General features: G+C 47.4%; 1 protein-coding gene across 1 annotated transcript; it reads left to right on the forward strand.

Moving 5' to 3' along the window:
- The first annotated feature begins 657 nt into the window (after positions 1 to 657).
- GABRQ (gamma-aminobutyric acid type A receptor subunit theta) lies at positions 658 to 16,164 on the forward strand. The gene is made up of 9 exons (XM_027098053.1): positions 658 to 809; positions 2,870 to 2,958; positions 8,035 to 8,102; positions 9,694 to 9,914; positions 11,699 to 11,781; positions 12,315 to 12,452; positions 12,996 to 13,148; positions 14,350 to 14,593; positions 15,342 to 16,164. The coding sequence occupies exons 1-9, from the start codon at positions 658 to 660 to the stop codon at positions 16,162 to 16,164; spliced, it is 1,971 nt and encodes a 656-aa protein (XP_026953854.1).
- The last annotated feature ends 1,392 nt before the right edge of the window (positions 16,165 to 17,556 follow it).

The following is a 17,556-nucleotide window of genomic DNA, read 5'->3' on the forward strand; positions in this document are numbered from 1 at the left end:
TAATTACCTCACTCCCTCACCACAAAAAACAAACTCCTGGGCACACGGTCTTCCAAAAGAAACGCACATTTTGCATTTTTGCAGAGAGAAAGAGCAGGACCCACCGGGTGCCCTAGGTGCGGATGCATGCCCAGCCCCCCTGCAGCCGATTCCCCTCCCCCTCCCCCGGGCCGGCCCCGCCCCTGTCTGTGTCTGTTGCTAGCAGGGGGACGACTGCAGAGGTCTGAAGGGGCGGGGAGCTGGCGGTGCGCTGGCTGCGGGCGGAGGCAAGAGCGCGCGCCTTTTTGTGCGGCTCCTGGCACCTGCCGGATTGGTTCTGCCAGTGCTACCGTCGGAGTGGGCGGAGCCAGCCGGGCTCCAGGCTGGGTGCCCAGTCGCAGCCTGGAGCGGCCGCAGACGGAGCGCACCTCGCACCTGCTGGGCGCGTCCTGAGGGCGCTGCGTCGGGCAGAGGTACTGGAGGACTGCTCCCCCTGGGTTCTGGGCTCCGGTCCGAACCCCGCGCTCCCTGCTCCCCATACTCTCGCTACTGTCTCCTTAGAGGCGACTCCTAGCGACCCCCCAGCTCCCTCTCTCCCCGCACTGCCCACACCCCGTCCCTTTCCCCAGCGGCTGACGGCAGTCTCTCGCGCCCTCCGACCCCCGGAGTGCCATAGCCATGGGCATCCGTGGGATGCTGCGAGCCGCTGTGCTTCTGCTGCTCATCAGAACCTGGCTCGCGGAGGGCAACGACCTCAATCCCACCCCGAAGTTCCACTTCTTCGAGCTCTCCTCCACCGTGCCCGATGTCGTCCTGGACCTCTTCAACTGGTAAGCGGGAGCCGCCAGCCTGGGCATGGTGGTGACAGGAGAGGATAGGCAGCCTCGGACCTCTTGGACGGAGCGGGCTGGGGAAGACTTGGACCCGGGCTCGCCGAGCCCTGGCGTGCGGGCCCTGCCTATAGGTCCCTGGAGGTTGGTGGGATGGGAGTGGGGGGCCGCGGGGGGCCCTGTGCTTCAGCCCACCTGTTACTGCGGCGCCTGACCTGACAGAGCCCCGCGTGTGCCCAAACTGCAGCCCCAGGGGGTGGGGGGGAAAGATGCTCTCACCCCAAGGTCTGCCATCCATCCCCCGGGGACCAAGGCCCCTAGTAGCTTTTCCCAGTCACGTCCTTTGGCACCTGTAGGATTGGGGGAAGGGGGTACAGGGTGATGAGAAATTCACAAAACATAGACAGTAGAGACACCTGTTTGAGTCCGGATTTTTTTTCTATTCCATGAGGTGCGTGCGTGTGTTCCTGAATGCGTGTGTTGAGCAGTGAGGGACCTTTTCCGATGCTGCAGATAGAAATTATTGACTCAACCTCATCGTAGCCCAGACAGTGCGATCGGCGGCTGTATAATATATAACCTTGTGGCCTGAGATGGGTGCATTTTTGTACTTGCTTCCTGTGAAAACATTTGAAGATTAGCTGTTTGATTTCAAGTTTGTTTGGGTCTGCAAATAACTGAAGAGATGTTAAACAGTCAGCCTTTACATGTAGATCACATGGAAATGTGTATTTGTGGTGGCCACAGATCCTGAGTGCTGGCATATGGATAATGTGTGTGTGGTCCTAAACAGGCAGAAATGCGTTGCTTTAATTCAGGAATCATTCATGTGCACACTTTGAAATTTTGTCATTAAAGATGATGAGATTTTTTTTTAAAGATGATTGAGAATAATTTTTTAAATGGCAAACCAGAAATGAACATGTATTAGGAAAAGGGGGCATAGTTGGGCAAGGTTCCAGCAGACAGCTCTGCAATGTCCTCAACCCAACATACCAAACTGCGCTAGTGAACACACACATACACACACACACACACACACACACACACACACACACACACGAGAGAGATTTGCAGAGGCTGACATTCCATAGTCAATGCATCAAAGATCCTAAGAGTCATAGTGATGCCCAGGGCCTATTCTCATTCATAAGCCCCTTTTGGGGAAAAGAGCCCCCCATGAAGGACTAGGTGAATTGGGAGGGCACATCAGAGACTTCTGGAAAGGCCAGCTCTCTGCGGGGTTGCGCTGGGTCCATTTACATGTGCTCACCCAAGACATGTCTAGGCTGGAAGCACATGCTTAGCCAAAGAGATCCCTGCTCCAAGAATACATGTGTTTTTGAGGACAGCCCTGAACCCCAAGAATCAAAAATGATGATTGATGAGGGTCATAAAACTCTGCTACATGAGCAAGGCTGTCTCTCTGTGTCATATGTAATATGCCAAGTCTTAGAGGTGTACAAAAACAAGATTCACATAGACGTGACAACAAAATGCTGGCCTTAGCCTAGGTAGGGGAAATGTGACTGAGCTAGAGAACATAGACTGGTGGGATCAGCTCATGGGAGTACTGAGGGTGAAAGATGACCTTTCCTGGGGCAATCAGGTGCCCCCAGAAAGAGGACTCCCACCAACCTGGAAAGCTGCATCCAGGCTGATGGTAAAGTGGGGCTCCTTAGGGGGCTGAAGTAATACATTATGTGAGGGCTCACACCTGCCCACACCCTCTTCTCTCCACTTCCCCTACAGTTTCCCCCCATCCCCCCAATTCTGCCTGGTAACAAGAATCCAGTCTTGAGGCCCCACCCTTTGGATAAAAGCTGGGGAGGAGGAGGGGGGAGGAGGAGTCTGCGTCGCTGCTGTGCTTCTGGCTGACTCACTGCAGGGATGGAGGGGAGCGGGGAGAGACGTGTACACGTATGACTGTATATGTCTGCATGTGTGCAGGAGGGAAGGCCCTGGCAAGTTGATGCTTAGGGTGCTCTTTGTTGTTTGTTTTCTGAGAAGCAGTGTGGCATTCACTGATGACCAATATTTACCAATGACTTCTCTTTCAGCAAAAGTTGTGCAAATGAAGCTATGGTTCACAAGATTTTGGACAGGGTGCTGTCGAAATATGATGTCCGTCTGAGGCCCAATTTTGGAGGTAAGACACGTCCAGATACTAGAGCTGAGATACAACAAGCCAGCCCCACCCAGTGAGCTGACCAGGAGCAGTCCTCTAGACCGGACACTTGTGCCTCTCCAAACCCCACCTTCCCGACCCTGCAGAGACCTGTAGCAGAGCACTCCCAGGCCCCCAACCCACAGGCCTTTCACTCTGCCCCTGGAATTTCTCCCATTTCTCCGCCTTCTAATGCAAGAGGCCTCTGCCTCCTCCACACTCCTTTACAGTGGCACGGAGCCTGAAGCACACTCCCTGGGGTGGCTGGAGAAGCACTAATCACAACAGGTGTGCTTCTCATGCTAGAGTTTTCTGCTTCATCTATGGGGAGGACACGTGTTCCACCTGTGAACACATTCTTTGCACCCTGGGCACTTACCCCATTCAGCTGGCTTATAACTAAGGGCATGGACTTCTCTGCCTAGTTTACTTCACCCACCTGGGTTCCAGGCACTTCTGCTTCTGCTCCCCCTCCCCAAGACTTCAGCTCCTACCAAGTTCAGTTTATTCAACACACTGCAGTCAGCATGATCTTTATTAATCCCACCTAACCACCTCAGGAACTTTTGATGGCTTTATTTAACTGCAAAATAAAATCTAAACTCCTTAGCCTAGCACTCAGATCTTAAACACAAAGGTGAGAAATGACAAGGAAACTGAAATACAAACCTCCAGGAAGCCAATACATCAATTTCTCCTCTTATTTCTGCCTAGCCTCACCTACCCCTACCCCTTGCTTTGGAAAGGGTGACTGGCTTCCATCACACAGCTTTAAAGTAACAGGCAACCTTCCCTGACCCCACAGAACAGGAATAGCATTCTCTGGCTGAGGGGACACCCAAGAAACCCAGACCAAGGACAAACAAGAGGAAGGGTGCATTAAATAGACATTAGTCACATTTTGGCTCAGAGGAAACAGAGAAAGAGCTAAAAAGTAGGGCGGCTAAGTCAGAGAAAGCACTCTCCTTCCTGCAGGTGGTAGAACTAGACACCCAATCTAAAGGGTTAATAAATGCTAATATTCACATTTGTACCTATGAATAGAGGTCTTCTGAATACACAAAGCCTCCACCCTAAAGGGCACACAGCTGTTAGCACTTGCCTTTGTGCTAGACCACTGGGGGGCTCTGTGATTTGCTTAGGGAGCCCCCTTGAAAACCAAGTTGATCGCCCTATGCCCTAAGGTTTGGAGGTTGGACATTTGACTGGTATCCCATTGGCTCCTTTGCTTCCTCCGAGTGTGAGGGCAGAAGGCCGTGCTGTCCCTGGATCCAAGGTGAGTGTGCACTGGGGAGTGGGAGGCTGGAGTGGAGAGGGCAGAAGGTAAGTTCTTTCATTATAGAAATTCAGGTGTTAGGGCACAGCCAGCACTCCATTGCATGACACCGGTTTTAGACCAGTTGCACCAAGCAACAGTGGGTGTCAAGGGTGTAGCTGTTACATTTTCTCAATTCATTGTTTTCCTGTTTCTCAGCAAAGGCTAACCAACAGCCATTCAAGTATATCAAGCACGTTCTCCTCGCTGCTTCAGGTTGCCATCTCTGCAGGCATCCGGGGCTATGGGGACAAAACAGGGGCAAGGACCACCCTCTGGGGATTGTCAGGTGTGGCTGGCCCATGGTATCTCCAAGGCACCTCACCAACATTTTTTGAGCTAACTTGGATTTGTTTACACCTGATGCCTAACCTCCTGGGTTACCTAAGCTTTATGGACATGCAGACCTGGGGAGTATGGGAATAGCTGGGTCCCCAGTTTGGCCAAACAGTAGATGAAGGTGGGAGAGCAAGGACAATGCAGGACCTTCTAGCATTTAGACAGAAGGAGGAACTACAGACTCTAAGTCTGGGGCTGTTTTATTGGGTTGGGGGGAGGCAGTCAATTGGAGAGCTGGGCCAGGGGGTTTAGAGTTGGGGTAGTCCATGACTCCCACTAGACACAGAATCAAATTTCCCTCTGTGTCTGAAGTGAAGTAGAGTTTCAGAGCTTAACACGCAGGCACACACGCCCCCCACGTGCAGAGACATGACCTAACTGTGGTTGGGTTCAAATGGGAGACATTCCTTCCTTGAGAAGAGGAGGATGAAGAGGAGGAGGAGGGACCAGGGAAAGTTAACAAAGCTGCTTCTTTCTGAGCACGTGCTGCAAAAGGCAGGTCCCTAAGGCCTTTGCTTAGCCCATCACCTGGTATGACATAGGTGTGGAGTGAAGGAATAAATGGGACATCTTCATCATTCCTTCATTTACCTCCTCTTCCTCTGGTACTCTGATGGATGCGAGGGAGGAAGTAGAGTTGGGTAGCAAAGTTTCCAAGAGGGAGGGAAGTGATTACCCCCTTCCACTTTTTCTGCCTTCCGGAGTCCATCAGGAAGGACAGCGATGGGATATGGGACAGAGGCCATCATCCCCGAGATAGCATTTAGATACCTTACCTGGAAGCATCTTGTTCCCCTCTGTTATCCTTGTAAGGATGTGGGATATCTTAGCTAAGCTCTTGTTCTGACCACTACTAGCACATAAGGTATTCCCTCCTAATTTAGGTGGATAAATTAGAAAAAGATCCCAGGTCTCCTTCCTCCAGGCCACAGTCCTGGACCAAGACTCATGCCTTGGTGAGGGGAATGTGGACTGCACTTCAGTTCCCACTTGCCTCTTCAACTGGGAATCTTGGACAAAGCTGAGCCCTGGCACTTTAGGGTTCGGGTCCCCAGGATTCTGCTGTAAGTGATTGGATTGCCTGAATGACACAGAATGGTCTAGGATTATAAGTTTGACACTAGAGTGAGGTAGTTGAGGGGATGACTACCTGGCCCTTCTGGGGCTTGTTGCCTGCGTAACACAGCCTCCATCCTCATCTAAACGCATGTGGGGAGCCTGAAAGGCTGTAATAAAAAAACTGCCTTTCTAGAAACCCCTGTCACTACATAGCGATCATTCACAATAGCTGTGAATGCTATGCCTTCACACAGAGGCCCATTTACTTCTCAGCTGCCATTCATACGTGGATTCCCAATAGCACTTTGCAGCTCAGCTTCTAGGCAGCCAGCCTGCAGTGAAGCCAGCAGGCTGAATTGGAAGCGTCACACGTGTTTCCATAACAGCTATGTGATGTAATACACATAGAATAATGGCTTAGCTGTGAGGCCCGGTGAAGAGTTTTGAGTCAATGAGGAAACAACTAAAATGTATTTTTCCACAGTACTTTATAGTCTAGTACATATTTGCACATCCATTATCACATTTGAATGGGCAGCACTAACACCTAGTCCTGGAAAAGAAAGCCAGGAGGCAGAAACAGACAGACAGACAGACACACACACACACACACGCACACATGCACATGTACACGCACAAATTCAATCACAGTTACATATTAACACACACAAACACCCTCACCCATGTACTCACTCACATGAACACACAAATTCACTCACACACATATACACCCTCACATACACTAACACACATGCTCACACATTTGCATACACACATGAACATGTTCATACATTCATTCTCACACAAACGTGCTCACATACACAAACACACTCACAAATTCATTCAAACACACCCACATACATCCACATGCTCATGCATTCACTTATACTTGCACACAAACATCCTCAGATATACAAACACAAATTCACTCACACACATAGACACTCACACATGCTTTGTCATTCACACACATGAAGATACCCACATGTTCACTCACACATGCACACATATACAAACATGTCTACATATTTGCCAACTCAGAAACACACGCACCTGAACATGCTCACACATTCACTCATACCTGTATAGTGACATGCTAACACATATGGATATGCTCATGGGTTCACTTGCACATCAGCATGATCACACACTCACTCAAACACACACATTCAGCCACACACACATGGACAAGTTCACAGATTTTCTCAAGCACATAAACATGCTTACATACACCCACACTTACACACTCACAGTTATAAGTGTGATGGGTGTGAGTGTAGAAGTGTAATCATTTATCACACTTATCACTTGCATGTGAACAAGGTCACACACACAAATACATTCATATATTCATACAATGAACTTGCTCACTCACACATACATACACCCATAAGTTCACTTACATTCCCAAACACAACTTTACACACACAAACATAATCGTGCATTCACTTACACATGGACATGCTCACAGATACACTAAGTGAACAGCCTCACGCAAATAACCTACATATTCACTCCCACACAATACACTCAAATACACACACATGCTGACGCATTCATTCACCCAGAAATGTGCTCACACATTCACTTATACAGAAACATGCTCACATACATGAAAACACTCACAAATTCACTCACACACATACAAACAAGGTTACAAACACACCCATGTTCACACATTCCCTTGCACATTAACAAGCTCACATACACTCACACAGTCACACATTCTCTCATACATGATCACACAAACACATTAACTCATAATTCACTCCCACACAACACACTCAAGCATACAAACATGCTCAAATACACTCATGTGCACACTGACACATTCACCTGCACATGAATACATGCACAGATTTACTCAGGTATGTGAACATGCTCACATACACTCATGCACACAGCTCACGCATTCATTCACACAAAAACACACGTTCGTTCCCACATGGACACATTCACATGAACTCACACAAATATGCTCATGCACACCACAAATCTTGTTTTGGGGCTCATTTCTCTTAAGTTTTTTATCAAGAAAACGTTTAGAAAAAGAGTGCTTCATTGCCTTATTTTTTTCTTCATTTTGGCCTGACTCTTTCTTTTCAGCATATTGTGAGCCAGGCCCTACTCTAAGTGCTTGGGTTGCATTAACTATGAGATAAGTGCTATCATTATCCCCATTTTACTCATGAGGAAACTAAGCTCAGAGAGGTTAGGTAGCTTATTCAAGGTCACATAGCTAGTAAGTGCCAAAATGGGGTTCAAACTTCAGGCAGTCTGGCTCCTGAGTCCATGTTTTACCCTTTTTCCTACACTGCATGTAATAGTGTCTTCCTGTATTGTAGGTGCCCCTGTGCCAGTGGGAGTATCTATCTATGTCTCCAGTATTGAACAGATCTCAGAAATGACTATGGTAAGTGTGTCAGCTCCAGCCATGAGACAAGGAGCAGGGTCATAAGCCTGTTGTTCTGACCTGCAGCAGAGGCCACATGGAGGGCACAGTAGGTTTTGGAAACTACAGCCACCTGAAATTAAAAATAAATAAATCTAGATGTATTACAGACATTAAAGTGAAAGGCTTATGATGGTTTTAAAATATAATATAGGATATTCTTTTAGTGTCTTTGAGATAGGTAAGGACTTTTTAAAAAAGACACAGAAAACACAAACTATAAAAATAAATACTGGTAACTAAACTATATTAATATTCTCTTTAGCCAAAACTTCTGGCACTTCTGTTTTGCAAAATAAAAAAGCAAAGTGAGCATGACAAGTTTGAAAGGATAGTTCAGATTGGACTAAAATATTTGCAACACAAAGGACTGGTATTGAAAATACACATAATTCCTGTGAATTAATAAGAATATTTTTATTTTTTTAACATCTTTATTGGAGTATAACTGCTTTACAATGGTGTGTTAGTTTCTGCTTTATAACAAAGTGCATCAGCTATACATATACATATATCCCCATATCTCTTCCCTCTTGCGTCTCCCTCCCTCCCACCCTCCCTATCCCACCCCTCTAGGTGGTCACAGAGCACAGAGCTGATCTCCCTAGGCTATGAGGCTGCTTCCCACTAGCTATCTATTTTACGTTTGGTAGTGTATATAAGTCCATGTCACTCTCACAGAGTGAGAGTGAGAAGAATATTTTTAAAGCAATAGAAAAATGATCAGAAAATTTAAACAAGAACTTCACTTTTGTGAAGAAAACCAAGTAGCAGATAAACTTATGAAAAGATGCTTGACTTTATTATTAATCAGTGAAATGCAAAATAAGACCACAGTGAGAACCCATTACATATCCACCAGACTAGCAAAAAGTCAAAAGTCAGACAGTACCAATGTTGGTAAGGCAGGAGCATTGGGAGCTCTTATCTGCACTTTATAGGGGTATAAACTGGAACTTTTGCTTTATAGTTTTTATTTCATTGTGATTTTGATGTGTATGGTGTCATCACATAATAATACACATAGTATATTCATATAAGGGAATAGTATCCAGCAATGCAAGTGAACAAATTTTAATTACACACATCGACCTGAGCAAACACACAAACATAATGTTGAGTGAAAGAAGCAACTTATGAATACATAGTGTGATTCCATTCAGAAAAAAATTTTTAAATAAGTCCAACTAAGCAATATGTTTCTTAGAAATACATAGACAATAAAACTTAAGAAAACATAGAGAAAAAATAGAAAAAGCAAGGGATTATTATCATTAAAATCTAAGATAATGGTTACTGCTGGGAGGTGTGGGAAATATGTTCTGCAAGAGACACATTGAAGATTGATAGTTATTGGGAATATTCTATTTCTTAACCTGAATTTTAATTTTATGGGGCTCATTTTATTATTCGTAACATTGAACACTCTTACATATGTTTCATTACGCATCTATATTTAGGATGTATTTCATACACCTGCATACACACAAACACTGAGGACAGAAAGCTGGGCAACCTCACTTACAACTAGGATTTACCTTTCTTTCCTCAGGACTATACTATTACAATGTTTTTTCATCAGACCTGGAAAGATCCACGTTTAGCATACTATGAGACCAATCTGAACCTGACCCTGGACTATCAGATGCTTGAGAAGCTGTGGGTCCCTGACTGCTACTTTCTAAATAGCAAGGATGCTTTTGTGCATGATGTGACTGTAGAAAATCGCGTGTTTCAGCTTCAGCCAGATGGAACGGTGCGGTATGGCATCCGGTGAGTTCCCCCAGGGACCTGGGGGTCACCATGACAGCCTACCTTCTTCCCATTAATTATCCCATGAACACACTCCAAGGGACACACAGAGGAGCCCACTGCTTTCCAAATCTCTCTTTCACTGCCCCCCTCACTCAGTAGTCAAAGTGGAACCTTCAGAGTTTCCCACAGCCATCCTTGGCTGTCCTGTCCCCACACCTTGCCTTATGCTGTTGCTTCTGTCTGGAATGACCCGTTCCTCTTTCCACGAGTCTGAAGCTTTCCTATCCTTCAATCCCTAATTCAAATGCCCTCTTTGTCAAGAAATCATCTTTGATACTCTCAACTGGAAGAGCTCTCCCTTTGCCTTAGCATTGAATGTATATTCTGTTATTTATTTGTGTCTTTTCTCTCCCATGCAGTGAAGGAGGGGGACTGGTCTCTGCCATTGATCATATATGCAACATGCAGGGGCCCCAAGGGTGCGCAGTGTGCGTATATTGCCTATGGCTTTGTACAAACAGAATGTGTGCACACTGGAGCTCCCCACTGGCCTATTTATAGCATAGCAGACAGTCACCAAAGCCCTCCGCACAGCCTCATCTCTTACAAAAAGTCTCTTAAGACAAGCATGAGACATAAATTTAGCTCAGAAAATGTCTCCAAGAGGGAGCTACTAGGGTACAGCTCTTTCTCTGCGGTTCTCTTGCTGAATCCCTTTGTTTCCCTCTTCTTTCTCCATCCACTTTCCCATGGACCCAGACTGGAGTCAGAGAACAACAAAGCTTACAGGGAACAGGTCACTGGTCACAAAGGGGGCCTCAGCTGATTAATGTTCATGTAGAATTCACAGAAAGGAGATAAATACACACACACACACACACACACACACACACACACACACACACTACCCACTGTACAAAATGGAAATCACTTCAAGAGTTGAAAGGGACAAGGGTGGTATAAGCAACTGGGAAAGGCAGGACAAGGAAGGGGCCAGAGCTTCCCAGCTGGGGCTACAAAGACCTCTTCTAATTATCCTCTTCCCCATTGTTCACTTCTCCCACTTCCCCAGGTCTTCCAAGATCCCTCCTCAGATTCCTCTCTTGGACCTACCACATGACAACTTGAAGCCCCATTCCATAGCTCACCTCAGATATATTAATCCCTCCTATCCATTTATACCCACTGGCATTTTGCTAAGCCCCAGTACCCTCATAAGCAATGCACAGAGATGGGATTGCTGTCGGAACAGCTCCCATGGCCAAAGGTAGGCCGGGGCCACTGCCCACATCGGTACCCGCACACCACACACAGGCACTCCACAACAGATCTGGTGTTTCAGCTGCTTCAGTGTAGCGGTTTCCTCCTGACAGCTTTGCTGCTCCTTCAGCAAGAAAGTCCTCTTTCTGCCTCTGCATTCAGTTTCCTCAAGGACCCTTCCCATTCTGACACCCTGAGGCTTCCTGACATGCCATGTATCTGTTGTCATCTGTGTAAGTCCTACCAGACTTTTGGGTGTCTGTCACATACAAATTCCCTCTCTCCTCCTTACACAACTGCAACTCATCTTTCCTCTAGGAGGGAAGGAAGCGTGCGGGGCGGGGGCAGGGTGGGGGAGGAGAAAGAAGGAAAGAAGAAAGGGAGGGAAGGAGGACCCAGCTCTAATGTGGCCAGTGTGGGAAGGTGTTAGGTGGGTCAGTCCTTGGGGTGCCTCTCCCCACCCCACCCCTTCAGTCTTCTCAGGAACAGTTACTTGCCTGGGCTTGACTCACTTTTCTGTTCCTTTTGCTTTTCCTTTGCAGGCTCACCACCACAGCAGCTTGTTCCATGAATCTGCAAAAATTCCCTCTGGACAAGCAGACCTGCAAGCTGGAGGTGGAGAGCTGTACGTATGTCTCCCAAGGCCGCTTTTTTCCCTACCCAGCACTGGGGCCGTGATGAAGCCAAAGGCAAACTTGACAGTGAGAGGGCCTGCATATCTCCCCTATCCCTCCCTCCCCCATTTCTCTCTCTCCCAGGTAGATAGATGATAGATAGATAGATAGATAGATAGATAGATAGATAGATAGAGACAGAAAGACAGACAGAGAGGGGTATATATACGTATGGTATCAGGGAGAAGGTGGCCTTTAGGCTATAAAGAGTCCCATAGGGAAATGTGCCTAGCTATGGGAAAATTGTGCACAAGCTAATGGGTAGGAGCATATCTCTTTGCTGTGCTTTCCTTCCTGGATAAGAAACTTCAAACTGAGAGTTCTCTTTCCATGTGACCCCCTTCCTTATGCTCAGACCCACAAAACACAAAGGTACCCCAATATTGCAGGTTCCAACTACCCTTTGGTTTTCACAAGCTCCTCTGGTGTGAAATCTGCCTATGCCTGCTTTCTGAGATTAACTCTGTTTCCTTCCCCCTCCTAGATGGCTACACAGTTGAAGACATCCTATTATACTGGGAAGGCAATGGGAATGCCATCCAGGGTACTGAGAAGCTGCACATCCCTCAGTTCAGTTTCCTAGGAAAGACGATGACTAGCAAAGAGGTGTTTTTCTACACAGGTGGGTCTGACCCCCTCCTTCTCTCCTATCTCCTGTCTCTTTTGTACCCTAGGAAATTCCTGGTAACCTCTGCCTTTGACCTCTAGACTCTCTTCTTCCTTCTTTCCTATTCCCTTCTTGTTCTGGATACCTTCCAAAGCCCCCTTCATAAAGTCCCAATGGCTTACCCTCTGCCAATGAGGAAATGTGTGTGGAAGCAGTTGGCCAGGTTTGACACTCCACAGGCCTCCTTCCAGGGCCAGCCTCTCCCCTTCCATCTGTTGTAGCTTTGAAATATCTCATGTCTTTCCCATTTCAACTTCAGTTGACATGGAGAAAGTGAGGAAGGAAGGAAGAGATAGCAGACTTGCTACGCCATATGGGCCTGCTGACACATGCCATTGTCACTGGCCTTAAGGCAGCAAATGGGGTCAGGTCTACATACTGCCCAGACTGTAATATTAGAGGCTGAACTGGCCATTGGTTTCCCCCCCACCATCGTGTACTTTACTCGGAAAATCCCCTCACCCCTACCACCCTAATACCAGTATGTCTACCTGCCAGGTTCCTATGTGCGCCTGATAGTGAGGTTCCTGGTCAAGAGGGAAGTCACCAGCTACCTTGTGCAGATCTATTGGCCTACTGTCCTCACCACTGTTGTTTCCTGGATATCATTTTGGATGAACTATGAATCCTCTGCAGCCAGGGTGACAGTAGGTAGGTCCTGTTCCCATCCCAGGAAGGAACTTGGGTTGTCTTGCTCAGAAAAAAGTTGAAAGTAAGGAACAGTGTGTGACTGCACAGGCAAGGAAACAAGATGGGACCTAACAGGCACACTACAGGTGCCCAGCCAATCCACAGCAGAGAGACCAACATTGGAGACAGATGTGAAAAAAACATCAGGGTTGGGATCTTGGTATGTTGGGTCCAAAGTACCAGAATTCATTATTTGCTGGATACATAAATGAATGGACAAGTCACAAATTTAGATCAGAAATGCAACACAATAAACATTGATTAAGCAACATATCAAAATGCCCAATTAGGCAGCAGAGGGCTTCTAGATGAGCTGCTCCTGGCAAGTGTCTAATGGAATGCTGAGACAAATGCTATCAGAGTCCAGAGGAGGAAATGACCCAGGTAATGACCCAGATCTTATCGGCTAAAACTGCACCAAGAAAATATTGCTCAAACTGGGTTTTGAGGACTTCCAGGAGGGTGCCTGGAGCACAAGCTGGGGAAGTGGGGAGAGTAGCAGAAAGGCAGCTTGGGCTGACTTGGGAAGAACATGAAATTCCATTTTAAGCAGTTGGAACTTCATGTATAAGCAATGGGGAGCATCAAAGGCTTTTGAGCAGTACTAAGGAGGGGCCTAAAGAGATCAGCTCCCAAATTTATTTGGTCCCACTCTGCAGAATGTCTGTGTATCCCAGACCCTCGTCTGCTTTCTCCTTCACCATCTTTGGGGCAGACTTTTCAGCCTCCTTCTTTAGAAGCACACACTAGGCTAAACCTTTATATTTATGTAATATTTTAGGGGTCACAAAACTTTCTGAGGGATGGACTACAGGAAAGCTTACATACTAGCAGGCAAAGGGGGAAAGGACCATCATAGGGCAAAACGGGGCTGGACATGTAAATCACTATGAAACCATGGCTGGAGATTTTTGACTTGATCCTAAGAGCAATGGGAAATCACTAAACTATTGAAGTACAGGTTGGGTGTAAAGATGGGGGAGGAGAAGCAAAGATAGCAATTGAGCCAGGGCCCTAAGCCTGGTAAGCTGAAGGCCTTTTGCTGAGGGCCCTCTCAATCTCAGAGATGGCCTTTGCTCCCTTCCAGTGGGGTGTGGGTCTGATGGCTTGCCAAGAACTTCAGCCACCTGAGGGGACTAACCCTGTGCTATGTTGTTTATAGGTTTGACTTCAATGCTCATCCTGAATGCCATCAACTCACATCTGCGGAATAAACTCCCCCAATTTTCCTGTATCAAGGCCATTGACATCTATATGGTCGTATGCTTCTTCTTTGTGTTCCTGTCCTTGCTAGAATATGTCTACATCAACTATGTTTTCTACAGCCGAAGAGGACCTCAGCGCTCTCAGAGGCAACTCAGAAGAGCCCAAAGAGTCATGACCCGCTACCGCTACCAAGAGGCGATGCAGGTTTGGCTTTTTGACTGACAATCTGCTTTCCTTGAGCACTTCTTAAACCTAAGATTAGCACTTGACCCTTTCAAATTTCTTAGCTCCTTTAATCCTCATACAACACACACATGTGCACACATGCACGCACACACGCACATGCACACACACGCACACACACACGCACTCCAGGTAAGAAAGAAGTAGAACAATTTATCATCACTCCTTTATAGGTTGAGTCATTGTCCAAGGTCATAAGTGGCAGAGCTATAGATTTCCCAAGACCTTTGGGCTTCAAATCCAGTCTACTTAGCATGCCTCCAGTGGCAGGCAATGGAGCCAGAGGGAAAGGGAACACAGGGAAGCTGAAAGGAAGAGACACCAGAGAGGCTGACCTAACCCTCCTTCCTTTGCTCTTTTGACTCCGAAAGCCATGCTGAGCATTTTGCTGCTGGCAGTACGTTAATGTCCCTCCTTTACAGGGAACTTACCCCCACCTGCCTGAGGAGGTCTTGCCTCTGTCCACTACACAGCACTCCAGAGGGAGCAGCTGCCCCAGAGGGGCAGCAAGAGCCATGAACTTCCCTTGCATGCTAACAGCCTCTCGGTCCTGTTCCTCGGCACCTTGCGCACAAGAGACCCCAGGAAGAAGAGGTGGCTTTCTCAGTGGAAGAGCCCATCAGTCATGTTACAAGTGCTCATGAGGAAAGTCCCCCCCCCACGCTCCCTAAAAGTGATTGTACATGCAGCATTCGACCTCATGAGTCTATCCACTGTCTCCTTAAAGGATGACCAGTTGCACATAGAAGATGAAAATGGCTCTCCTCCCTCCAGACGGGTGTGGGCTGGCCTAGCAAGCCCAGAAAGCCTCGGCTCTCTAGCCTCCATCTCAGAGCAGGCACCTCTGGCCTCCTCAGAAAGCCTCAGCTCACTGTCTTCTCTCTCGGATCAGTCCTGGCTGGCCACTGCAGAAAGCCTGAGTGACCTCCCATCCACCTCAGAGCAGGCCGTGCCCAGCTATGGCGTTTGCATTAATGATATTGATATTGATGACAGTGTTATTCCTACTGAAATCCGCAACTGTGCAGAGGCCCATGGCCGTGCTGAGACCTGTGACCCAGAAGACCCTGAAGAGAGCTCCAACTCCGATGAGAGCCAAGACCATGGCCCCAGTAGGAAGCATCTGCTTGTCCACAGCCAGAGGTGTGTGCAAGAAGCAAACTACAACCTTGAGGAGATCCATAACACCCTTGATGAGACCCATAGCACCCTTCATGACATTTGTAGCTTGCCTGATGACGTCAGAGTTGAGAGTGGCTGCCTTGACCTTGAGAAGCAACTCAAGTATAATGTTGACAGTACCTGCAGCCTTTATGGTAATGTTATGGGCTTTGATCCAGACAAGAACACTAACTCGGAGTCTGATGACAGTTCCCCCCCAAGCCCTGGGTGCTCCTTCAGTAAAGGGTTCTCTTCCAAGCTCTTTCACCCTGACTACATCCCTAAGGTCGACCGGTGCTCCCGGCTCCTCTTCCCTCTTGCCTTTGTGGTGTTCAACATTGTTTACTGGGTGTACCATATGTATTAGTTCCATAGTGTCCCAGAGTGACACTATGCTCCTTTCATAGTTCCTTTTGGTTCCGTTTTACTTTCTTTTCTTTTTTCGTTTTACTTTGTGGTTATTTGGGCAGTTGAATCAGTTCCACCTTTCTCTTTACAAACATGAGGTGGGGAGTAGTTGGAAAGGTTGTGTTCTGGCTGGAAGTAAAGGGATTGAGGTGGAGTTGGAGGTAAATAGCACATTGATTTCCCTTTTCTTCTGAATACTATCACGTTTTCAAAGCCTTCTAACACCTAATAAGCACAGAAAAGCCCCCTGGAAATGGAAATGTTTAGAAAACAGAGAGGAGCCAGACTGGGGGACAGAAAGGATCCAAGCCCTGTACACAAAAACATTTCTGGGGGCTTTTCTGTCCCACTAAAGTGTTGAGTTTTCTTTTTCATTACTTTTTTCTTCTGTTTTTTTCTTTTTTTCCCTCCTAGGGATTATGGTCCTTGCTCACCCTCTGCTTAGGGTTTTACAGGAGAAAGCCAGACTGGGTTGGGGAAGGGCTAGCCATCTCTTGCAAATGCAGGTGGCTGGCTTTGGGGAACTTGGGGGATTTTGAAAGTGCCTTCCCCCCACTATTTTTGTTTTTTTCTTGCGGTACACGGGCCTCTCACTGTTGTGGCCTCTCCCGTTGCGGAGCACAGGCTCCGGACACGCAGGCTCAGCGGCCATGGTTCACGGGCCCAGCCGCTCCGCGGCATGTGGGATCTTCCCGGACCGGGGCACAAACCCGCGTCCCCTGCATCGGCAGGCGGGCTCTCAATCACTGTGCCACCAGGGAAACCCTCCCCCACTATTTTTTCTGTTGTATTTTGAGTGTGGTGTTGTGGTGCGGGGTTGGGAATGGAATGTGGGTGGGTGGGTAGGGGTGCTGAGTGAAATGTCAGGGTAAATGAGAGAGCATGTTCCCAGCAGGAGCTCGCAGAGGGTGAATGATGTTGGGTTGGAGATTACTCAGATTGAGGCAGCATCTTTGGAGGGATTGGAACTTCTCTTGCGTATATTTCTGCTTCAGAATGTTTGACAATGGGGACTCAATACATCTGTCTAGGTCACATGCTGAGTTGATCACTAGACACAGTGCAAGCACTTGGTGAATGAAGACTAGGGTTTGGAAAGTTCACCATCTGATCTAGAATAGCTGTTGTGAATCAGTATACTGATTCTTGCTGTTTGTCAAGTGCATAGTAAGTGTCAACGAGCTTACCCACACATCCCATTGTTGAACCCTCACAAGAGTCCTGTGAGCCAGGGAAGGCAAAGTACATTGTCCCCAGTGTTCTGAGGGGGAAAAAATGGAATTTATGTACCACGCTTGAGGACATGCATCCAGTGAGTGGTGGAGCCACCCCACTTGCTCTTCCTTCTTCT

This window comes from Aethalodelphis obliquidens, unplaced genomic scaffold (assembly GCF_003676395.1).
Source record: "Aethalodelphis obliquidens isolate GAN/ISIS:26980383/991018 unplaced genomic scaffold, ASM367639v1 scaffold118, whole genome shotgun sequence".
NCBI classification, from domain to species: domain Eukaryota; kingdom Metazoa; phylum Chordata; class Mammalia; order Artiodactyla; family Delphinidae; genus Aethalodelphis; species Aethalodelphis obliquidens.